This window comes from Myotis davidii, unplaced genomic scaffold (genome assembly GCF_000327345.1).
Source record: "Myotis davidii unplaced genomic scaffold, ASM32734v1 scaffold482, whole genome shotgun sequence".
Taxonomy (NCBI): Eukaryota; Metazoa; Chordata; class Mammalia; order Chiroptera; family Vespertilionidae; genus Myotis; species Myotis davidii.
This window is the reverse complement of record NW_006293550.1, coordinates 717,248-728,659: the sequence shown is the minus strand read 5'-3', so window position 1 is coordinate 728,659 and position 11,412 is coordinate 717,248. Positions and strand designations below refer to the sequence as shown.

The following is an 11,412-nucleotide window of genomic DNA, read 5'->3' as shown; positions in this document are numbered from 1 at the left end:
GCCTTCTTTAAAATTCAATGCATATGTAAAGAAATATACGGTAACCCGAATTTACCACACTCGCAAAATCGCACACAGCCAACCATACACCCAGTATGGTATCGCGATTCGTGATTTTGCGCTATCATACTGGGTGTATGGTCGGCTGTGTGCGATTTTGCGAGTGTGGTAAAATCGCATAACAGCAAAATCGCATAACAGCCGAGCATACACCCAGCAGCGCTGCTGATGCCTGAACGGTATGTGGAATGAAGTGGGCGGGCATCGGGAGGCCACTATGGCACGGGGCAAGCACTATGGGCAGTCTATCTGAAGTGTACCTGGCGTATAAGACGACCCCCCACTTGGAGGCATATTTTTCAGGGCCAAAAAATCGTCTTATACGCCGGCAAATACGGTACTTCTACCGACATTGTATTTTTCACTCATTAAAGATGTAAACAATATCTTAGATTAAAAATCCCTGAATTAATTAGTGGCATGGGGAACGTGCACTTATTATGCTGTTAAGCTACAATAATTTTAAGAAGATGATCGGTAAATATATGAAACAAATGAAAACCAATGACTTGTAGTCTGTTTTATACCAAGTATATTTTCTTTTTTTCCCCCACACAATTTCAAAATGTGGCACTTTAAGAAGCACCTCACATTCCTTTTATTTTTTTTTACCACAAATAATACAACTGGCGAGGTATTGGTTCTAGAACAGAGAGATTAATGGAACATTGATAAACATTCAATAAATATAATTATGACTGAACCATTTTGTATAAGATAAAGGTGACATTTCAAATGTGGAAGAAGAGGATATTGGGACCACTGAATAATCATTTTGAAAAATGTAAAATTAGTAACACTGTATATACCAAATTAAACCCCAGAAGACTTAAAGGCATTTAAAAAAAGTAAGCCTTAAAAGTACTAGCACATAATGTAAACATTTGTATATATGTGGAAGAGGAAAAACTTTCAAAGCAGGACAATCAAACCACAAGTCAAGAAATAAAAATAGATAGATCTTATTATATTCAATTTTTTTAGGAGCTTTTGTACAAAGTTACAGGCAATGACCAAACCTTAATGAAAAATATTTGAGACACATAGGACAAAAAAAAAACACCCTTAAAAATTACTATGAAAATAATGATAATCAAATAGAAAAGTGGATATTGGGTTACCATGGGTAATTCCCTAAAGAAAAAGAAATATGGCAATAACAGTATTTAATAGTTCACCTTCAAAGTGATAAACAGTATTGAAATCAGTATGATAATCCAACACTAAGGTAAAAACATTACTAACATTTATTAGTTTCAACCTTTTGCTTAGAATGTAAATTGACTTCAGTTTTTCTGAAGTGAAATTTGTAGTGTGTCACATTTTTAAAAATGTGCTTACCCATTACCAACAATTCTGGTGTTAGGAATTTATTCTAAATAACTAATTCAATAGTTGTGTTTTTTTAATAGTGAAAATTGAAAGTAACCTCTTAGTTCATTGATTATGAATTGGTAAAATAAGTTATGGTATAACCATTCAAAATGATAATGTAATTGGTGAAAGTAATCATAGCTAACATATATGTCAATTACATAGCTAACATTTTATGAGGTGTCAGGCATATTCTAAGAAAAATATATATATTCTTAATTTAAAACTTTAGCTCTTTTTTGTTTAAAAACAAATACATAAACATGTATATATTAAGAGAAACGATCTATCACATTTGTGTATGTTTGTGGGTGGTGTATGTCTGTACGTGTGCGGTTAGGCAAAGAGAAACATCTCAGTGATTATACACCAACTAGTGGTCTTCTCTAGATTGTGGAATTACTGGTAGTAGTTGTTTCATTCCTTTATACAATCTTTTTTCTGAATGTTTGGCAATTAGTATATTTCAGTGATGTTTTTAACAAATAGTTTTTTATGGAAATATCACAGTTCCCTGAAGGTACAGAAAGCTCTTGGATTATTTCATTTTCCCCTTAAAATTACCTTAGATACAACTGTTATATTAAAGCTGATATATTTCATTTTTGTTAGAATGAAAAAAAACTTGAGAGAGAGAAAAAGAGGCAAAATGTGGAGAAAGACTGTGATGCTTGCCCCCTGAGAAATAAAATGGAGCGTGAGCAAATGGAAACACAGAGCCAGATCAGTGACAGTAGCCAGAAAAGCAATGAGTTTGCAACCATAGAAAATTATAATGAAGCATTAACACAGCAGTTGGAGAATGAAGAGACAGACCAGCCATCATCAGAATCAGGTAAATCTAGTTATTAAATAAAAAAGATATACATATATAACTTAATTATACTTCTTTCAACTGGCCATTATTTTCACACACAAAATTTTTTTTATCTGCAAATGCAGTATTTATCATGGTTTTCTCATGGTTTTTACTCATTAGTTAGTTTGCTAACTTATGTTTTTATTCATGCTGTCTTAAAATGTACTCTTTTGTAGCTTGAATTTCAGCAGAAATATTTAATTTTACTTTCATAAATTTGGAATATAGCATAGCCCAGGAATCCTTGGAATGTATTAAATACCTTTAAGCCTTTTTGAGGTTTTCCTTGTTTCTTTTTAAGACTGATAATGCTATAATCAGCCTCACTTTATTTATTGACATGCTATTTCTGTAGGATGCAAACATAATTAGTTGAACATTCTAAAAGTCTTATCACATAGTCATTTTCCTCTTATTTTAATATCAAAAAATTTCAATTCATAATTATTTTTCTTTTTCTCAGTAGTTATGTAATTTAACAGGAAATTCATGTCTTTTGGTATCATAAAGACACAGCCTGTGTCTGGAGTCAGACAACCTGGGATAGAACCCTGACTTTTCCATCTACTAGACCAGTGGTCGGCAAACTCATTAGTCAACGGAGCCAAATATCAACAGTACAACGATTGAAATTTCTTTTGAGAGCCAAATTTTTTAAACTTAAACTATATAGGTAGGTACATTGTAATTAACTTAATTAGGGTACTCCTAAGGCTTAGGAAGAGCCACACTCAAGGGGCCAAAGAGCCGCATGTGGCTCGCGAGCCGCAGTTTGCCGACCACGGTACTAGACACATGCTATGTTATATGATGTTCTTCAGTCTTCCTCATCTCTCAAATGGAAATAAGCATCATTTTTAGAGGGATTTTAGGATTACTTATAGTAAGAATAACCCTACAATGTTCGAGCATGGGCCGTGACACATGGGAGCTACCTAAATTAATTAGTTCCTTGCCATTCCTTGTTAGCAGTATGGTTCCATTATATATGAGAATTTTTATGTAGTATCAAAAAGTTTATAAAAATAAGATTTCAATCTTGAGGTATAGATTAGCTAACATGGATATTTTGCTATATAGCAATAATTAGATTTGAAAGTTATACTTTTTGTAAGTTTGGAAGTATTATAAAAGTAAATATATTACTCATAATTCTGAGGTTCTTGAATATTTTCAGTTGAAATGTCTCATGAAAAATTATTTTTTCAAGTGTCTATAGACGGTTATGGCATTTAAAATCGTACATCTTGTCTGTGGCTGTGCTGAGACCCCACCTTGGATCATGTGGTCTATCTTGTAAACTCTTTCATGACCCAAACTACTGTCCATCCTAAAGTACCATATCATTATGGAGGCTCGCTTTCCTTTCTTCTAGCTGTGAAGCTTGCAGCATTAATTGTAGAAAGATGTCTTTGTTTCTATCTGGAGTAAATGTGTCAAATTACACTAACTGATTTAGAAAATATGTTTCTAAATATTGTTGTATTTCTCATTGCTTTTTAAATTAGATTTTGTAGATGTTGACTATAGTGTGTACCCCCAAAATGTATACACACACTTTGAGTAATTATAAAGGCAGTGTTTATTAAAATACATTTCATTTTCAAAATTGAGCTATCAGCTTTTACAGTGTGTATACATTTTAAAAAGTAATTTCTTAAGTAATAGATAATTCCCATCTTAGAAAATATATAGTATATAAAGTAAGTTTGGGATTGTCAATGAAAATATTTCAGTAACTTTAATGTTTGTTTATTTAACAACTATGCCATCTTGACTTACATTGTTAAAGTCTACATGTTAACAGCATACACGTCCTTAAAATGTAATTACACTCTAATTATTTTTTTTCAAAGAACACAAGTTCAGTTCTGCAAAGTCTAATGTGGGTTTTGATTATATATATATTTGGGCATACCTTATTTGGGGGTTATTTTAATGGGTAATGTGTTTAGGTTTGATTGGGGTCTTTTTCACATTTCAAAGAATTATTTTGGACTATTTATACCTAGAATATATTATATGAACTTTCTTTGTATTCCGAATAACTTCTTTTAGAACTTAGAATACAGGCTTTTGTTATTTGTATCATATTCATTAATTATTTAATAAGGAAACATTAATAGCTTAATTCTTAGTAAAAGCAAGTTCATATTTCATTACTAGTAATAATTTCAAGGTTGAACTGAAGGTATATTTCTATGGTAATAATATCAATATTCTAGTTTTGTTCTTAATTTTCATTATAGAAGTTTAATTTTTCCCAATTCCATGTTTCAATTCCGTAGATAACAGTAAAAAGAAAACTAAGAAACTAAGAATAAAAAGAAGTCACCGTGTAGAACCTGTTAATACAGATGACTCTGCTCCTAAGAGTCCAATACCACCCCCGCCGCCCCCTCCTGGTGAGTAATTTAATATCGATACTGAATTTAGAAATACTGCTTTAAACAATGAAGAAAAAGGAAGAAATTGTGTAGTTTTTATTCAGTATATTCATTATCTTGTAAATTTGTGAAAAGTTAGAGTTCTTTGCTCTCTTTTGTTCATATTTTATCAACATAAGTTACCTATTGCTTTTTTAACAATAAAAAATGTAAAGTTTTGTAAAAAAAAAAAAAGTAAAAATTAATTAAAAAATCTTACGCAGGCACTTCCCAGAATGGATTCAGTCCTATTTAAAATACCAGGGCACAGATGCTAAAAGAAATTTAAGCTTATTGAATGGATGGCTAATATGAGCTTTTAAAAAATTGCATCTTTCATCCTGAAAGTAAACATTTGAAACCAACATATGTGAATTTTTCCATTATATTTTCAATTTACATACTGGCCTTCTAAGTTTGTTATGAGAATTAAATGGAATACTGCAGGTAAAGTCCTGGGACTTATTAGCTGCATGATATTTGTAATTTTTCAGCACTAGACACAGAACCTCGTATACTATAGGTGCTTAATAAATACCTAAACATATATGTTTATAGTGTCCTTTTAGCTCAGACAGAAAGCTTTAGATGGCAACATTTTCCTTTGAGAATTATTTGAAGACTCATTTCTAGTATTCCATTTAATAAGTAAACATTTCTTATAGCTTCTGGTAGAGTTTACAACAATAGCCTAAGGTTATTTATGGTAGTAGTGAAGATGATTATATTTTTAACTGAAGGCAAATAAAATAAAAATCTAAAGCAAATGTTATCAGCCTACAGTGATATTTTAAAATAGAAGTCATTTAAAATGGGATTATGGCTATTCAGTACTGTGTCATTCAGTATATATGAATTGACATTAAATGTTATATACATTCCTGTCTAGGGAGGGATCCTCTCAACCAACCTAAAGATATATTATTTAACAGTGTTTTAAATGTTTTTCTTTTTCTTTAGTTGGCTGGGGAACCCCCAAAGTCACTAGACTTCCAAAACTTGAGCCTCTTGGTGAAACACGTCATAATGGTAATGCGAAAGGATCAGTTTTCAAATATCTGTACATATTACATTCACTTTTCTTTACCTCATTACTTCAGCAAACTTTTATTTTTGGAAGCCTTTCAAATCCACAGCCATCCTTTTTCATTATACATCTTCTTTTTCTATTTAATTTTTTAATTCTTAAACCCCTTTGCCTCTAAATAATTTGAATTGATGTTTACCTTAGAATACAAAAATAAAAATGTTTTTCCATTATTTATTTATGTAAATAGTAATGGATAGGGAAAGGCTTTACAGCAATTTAAATTAAATACACATTACAATTGTAGTGCTTAAAAACTTCATTGTCTTATATGTATGTACTCAATATACTGAATGATGTCATATAATTGTTCTTCCTCTGCTTCTAATAAGACACCAACCTGCTGAATATTAAAATGAAGTAAAAAGATCAACACAGTTGTAGAATCAGACTAATGAAAGTATACCAAATAAACTTCAGCTAACTAGAAAGTTACGAGGGCTTTATTGCCTCAAGAAAGTAATTTTCTTTAGATGAAATTGACATAAGGTATAGTCTAGCCAGCATATGGCATTAGAACTCCACAACTGGAAAACTAGAGAAAGGGCCTTTGGGAGTAGAGGGCTGCCTTGTACCAGGCAGAATTTCTGATTTTAGACCATCAGCCCAAATTCTTTCAAAGATATATTTCTGGAATGCAAAAAGGATAATATATGTATATTATAGCTCAATAGATTTCTCCATCAATAACATCCAATTTGCTTTTTTTCTGTATTTATGCTTTTATTTTTTTTATTGATTAAGTTATTACATATGTGTCCTTATACCCATGATACTCCCATCCCCCCCACTCATGCCCTCATCCCCCTGTTGTCTGTGTCCATTGGTTAGGCCTATATGCTTGCATGTAAGTCCTTTGGCTGATCTCTCTCCCTTACTCCCACCCTCTCCTACATTCCCTATGAGGTTTGATGGTCTGATCGATGCTTCTCTGTCTCTGGATCTGTTTTTGTTCATCAGTTTACGTTGTTCATTATATTCCACAAATGAGTGAGATCATGTGGCCTTCATCTTTCTCTGACTGGCTTATTTCACTTAGCATAATGCTCTCCAGTTCCATCCATGCTGCTGCAAATTGTAAGAACTCCTTCTTTTTTACCGCAGCATAGTATTCCATTGTGTAGATGTACCACAGTTTTTTAATCCACTCATCTGCTGATGGGCACTTAGGCTGTTTCCAAATCTTAGCTATGGTGTATTGTGCTGCTATGAACATAAGGGTGTATATATATCCTTTCTAATTGGTGTTTCTAGTTTCTTTTTTTTTTTTATGGGATTCAAACTTTATTTGTAGGTAGTAGAAAACCAGTGAAAATTTTTTGAGTATCTTATTTTTTTTAAGTATCTCATTATTTATTTTAAAGTAGTAACTCCATTCCTAATGTAGAGACAGTGCTAGCAAAATGGAATTTTTTTTTATTTTTACATTCTTTTTTTTTTAAATTTTGTTTTATTGCTTAAAGTATTGCAAAGAGTATTACATATGTCTCCTTTTATTTCCTCCCCTTGACCTTCCCCTTTCCTCTCCTACCCCCCAGTGTCTTGTGTCCATTGGTTATGCTTATATGCATGCATACAAGTCCTTCGGTTGATCTCTTACCCTCCCCCTGCAACTTTTTTTTTACTCCATACTGTTCTCCACAGTGGCTGCACCAGTCTGCATTCCCACCAGCAGTGCACAAGGGTTCCTTTTTCTCTGCATCCTCGTCAGCACTTGTAGTTTGTTGATTTGTTGATGATAGCCATTCTGACAGTGTGAGATGACACCTCATTGTCGTTTTGATTTGCATCTCTCAGATGATTAGTGACTTTGAACACGTTTTCATATGTCTTTTGGCCTTTCTTCTGTCTTCTTTTGAAAAGTATTTATTTAGGTCCGTTGCTTATTTTTTGATTGAGTTGTTTATCTTCCTCTTGTTAAGTTGTATGAGTTCCTTGTAAATGTTGGAGACTAAACCCTTATTGGTGATAACATATGCAAGTATGTTCTCCCATGTAGTGGGGATTCTTGTTGTTTTGTTGATGGTTTCTTTGCTGTGCAAAAGCTGTTTATTTTGATGTAGTCCCATTTGCTTATTTTCTCTTTAGTTTCCATTGCTCTAGGAGCTGTATCAGTGAAGAAATTGCGTCGGCATATGTCTGAGATTTTGCTGCCTATGGATTCCTCTAGTATTTTTATGGTTTCCCATCTTATGTTTAAGTCCTTTATCCATTTTGAGTTTATTTTTGTGTATGGTGTAAGTTAGTGGTCTAGTTTCATTTTTTTGCGTGTATCTGTCCAATTTTACCAACACCATTTATTGAAGAGGCTGTCTTGACTCCGTTGTATGTTCATGCAATTTGCTTTTTGATGACTCTGTTTACCTAATCTAGAGTTTGGTTTCCTACAGAGATCCATCTATTAGAGAAAAAAAAGTCAGAATTGTAATCTTTAAAAAAGCTTTATTTTACTATATAATTTGAAATTATATAAAACTGTATAAAATACTTTTATTCAAAGAGTATATAAATATAAGTGTGCTCTTTGCTTTCTTTTTCAGAATACTATAGGTCAGTAATGAAATATTTCTTTAAAATATTTATTTTCATTTCTAAAAACAGAAAAGTTTGGCCCTGGCCAAGTAGCATAGTTGGTTAGAGTATGATCCTGATATGCTAAATTTATGGGTTCAATCTCCTGTCAGGGCACATACAAGAAGTAATCAATGAATACATAAATAAGTGGAACAACAAATTGATGTTTCTCTTTCTCTCTCAAAATCAATAAAATAAATAAATACAGACAGAAAAGTTTGTCCTTAGGCTATATCGGAATTATAGTGAAATCACATCTGTTTGGTTGACTGACTTTACATCAAATACTTTTATTGACTATGATAGGTTAGTTCCTATTTTATTATATTCTGAAATTATGTAAGTTAAAATACATTCTAATGTGAATGTGTAATTGGAAACAAAAATATAATGTATACATTAGGTGCAACTTTTTATTAAATGAAGTAGAGATTAATTTATAATCTAGAGTTAAGAATTTACTCTATGGTTGTCTTTTATTTTTTTTTACTTTTTTATTTTTTAAATATATTTTATTGATTTTCCACAGAGAGGAAAGGAGAGAGATAGAGAGCCAGAAACATCGATGAGAGAGATACATCGATCAGCTGCCTCCTGCACATCTCCCACTGGGGATGTGCCCGCAACCCAGGCACATGCCCTTGACCGGAATCAAACCCAGGACCCTTCAGTCCGCAGGCCGACGCTCCATCCACTGAGCCAAACCGGATTTGGCTATGGTTGTCTTTTAAATTTATTCAAGTTTTCTTTGAGTTTGTGATTTTCTCCCATTGCTTCATCTGTCAAGTCAGATCTCTTTTTATTTTTTAAGGTATTAGTTGGCAAATAATGAATTGTGTCAGAAATATTTATTTACCATAACTGTTTGGTATTTTTATTATTCCTTCTCTACATAGATTTTTATGGGAAGCCACTGCCTCCGCTGGCGGTGCGACAGAGACCAAACAGTGACGCTCATGACATGATCTCATAACCGAGTTGCATGGATGAGCCGCCTTAATATCAGCAAGATGACCTAGAAGACCTTCTTTCTCAAAAAAGGAAAACCCTGTACATTGATGACTGGGGCAAGATTACCGTAGCAATTTCAGCGAGGAGTTTGATAACCAAAGATCTCACTGATCTGATAATTACTTTTCCATGTTGTTCATGGTTTAATAAAAAAAAAGGAAGCAAAAAGACCAGCAGATGGGATGAGCATTATGTACCAAATTAGCAGGAGTTAGTATTGACTCTGGTTTATACATCCCCTTGGGCATATTCCTGAAGGAAAACCTTTCAGAAAAAGCCAGTGGACTTTGCACACTTTCATTACTATTTGTTTAATAGTCTTTATTTCTGTACCGTAAACCTTTTTTGTAAGATACATGTGAATGGAAGGGGAACTCTTGGGAATTTATAACCTAAATTTTTAACTTTTTATATTTTTCTAAAACTTTTGTTTAAGAATTTTATTACTATGATATTGACAGTATACTTTTCTATAGATGCTTTGTTTAAATTGTATCTGGAAAATAGAGTTGGTATACTGGACAAACATTAACTATACAAATGATATATTTATATGTTTTGAGGTATGTTTTATAATAGTATTGTTCTTGAAGTATACATACTAATTTGACCTAATTTTAAAATAATACTTTTTAAAAATAGATTCTCAGATCTCTATTCTAACAAATTATATTATTTGAAAGCACTACCCAAGCAGAAGGTTCAATTTTTTGTTGTTGTTTTCTTTGATGACGATCCTAATAAAAGAGACTTGAAAAATGAAATAGAAAGGTTATGTGAGATATTATTAAAAGTCCCAATAAGCCCCTCTTTAAAAGGTAAAACCCTTCAGAGATCATTTCTCCTTGTCACTCCTTTGTCTATCAGTAGCTACAGTGACTCGTAGGTTATTGTAATTCTTTAGTGCCTTGAAATTAAAGGCAAAAAGACCGAAAAGCTACTGAAGTTTCAGAAACTTGTGTTTCATAACAGGGATATACTTGAGTACTAAAGCAAGAATGAAGAAACAATTCCAAAATAATTTTTATAAATAAATAATTCCAAAATGATTTCCCATTTAAAAATAATAGCATTTCTCTTGCACAGAAGAATGGCATCTATAGGATTCTTTGTCTGGCTTTTAGATGTGTGTTTTGAGGAGTAGATTCATAATGTTGCATTTAATTGAAAGCACATATTTCTGTCACGGTAAAAATACTACAAACGGTATGATTCCTATATAACCTTGTCAAAATTGGTTAACTTGGTAACTTGTACTGACAATACTATGAGAAGTATGTTGAAGGCAGTTTAGTGTGATTATTTGAAAGTTTTACTTGAGAGCATCACCATTTATTTGCATTTTAAACTTCCTGAACTTTCATTAATCAGGTCACTTATTACTCCAGCCAGCTTTTTGAGTTTTGTACATGGAACCCACCTAGCATTCTACTTCAGATATAAAATTCGTAACAGCCTAAATGTGATAGGCAGCTGAAATCAACACAAGGAGACAGATGCAAATTTTGAACTGGATTTTAGAGAAAAAACTCATTTGTATATCTTTTTGGTTTCTTTTGCAACATTTACATTTCTTCATTTAAAAAAAAACTAAACTCATACTTTTGCCATCTTTTTAAAATTCATCTAATTTGAGAATAAATGTGTTTTTTTTAAATTTGTGGTTACTGTAGTATACAATAATCACTGAGCCCATTTAATTAAAATAATTTTGAAATTAAATATTTAATGAAGCAGAATTCATGTTTTATATATCTCAAAAATTAATTTGTATTCTTAAAGGTTTCTAAAAATACTTTAAAAGAAGTTTTGTAAATCCAGGTGGCTTTTAACAGTTAAGTGTCTATTTTGTTATATGCTGCATTTTTATTAACATATCATAAATTATGGCAATTTCAACAATAAACATAATTTATATTAGTATGCTGTTTTTTCTTATCATTTGATAAATTTAAATTATTTATTTGGTGTAATAAAATAATAGAAAGCTTTTAAAATATAATTGTTGAAAGACATTTTAG

General features: G+C 31.9%; 1 protein-coding gene across 1 annotated transcript in view; it reads left to right on the top strand.

Annotated features, from left to right (window-relative positions):
* Positions 1-9,548, top strand: part of ARL13B (ADP ribosylation factor like GTPase 13B) — a 79,976-nt gene extending 70,428 nt beyond the window's left edge. The window contains exons 8-11 of the mRNA XM_015566215.1: positions 2,047-2,269; positions 4,582-4,698; positions 5,680-5,748; positions 9,277-9,548. Coding sequence (XP_015421701.1) covers positions 2,047-2,269; positions 4,582-4,698; positions 5,680-5,748; positions 9,277-9,353 — 486 coding nt within the window. The 3' untranslated portion in view covers positions 9,354-9,548. The remainder of the gene's footprint in view (positions 1-2,046; positions 2,270-4,581; positions 4,699-5,679; positions 5,749-9,276) is intronic.
* Positions 9,549-11,412: the final 1,864 nt, after the last annotated feature.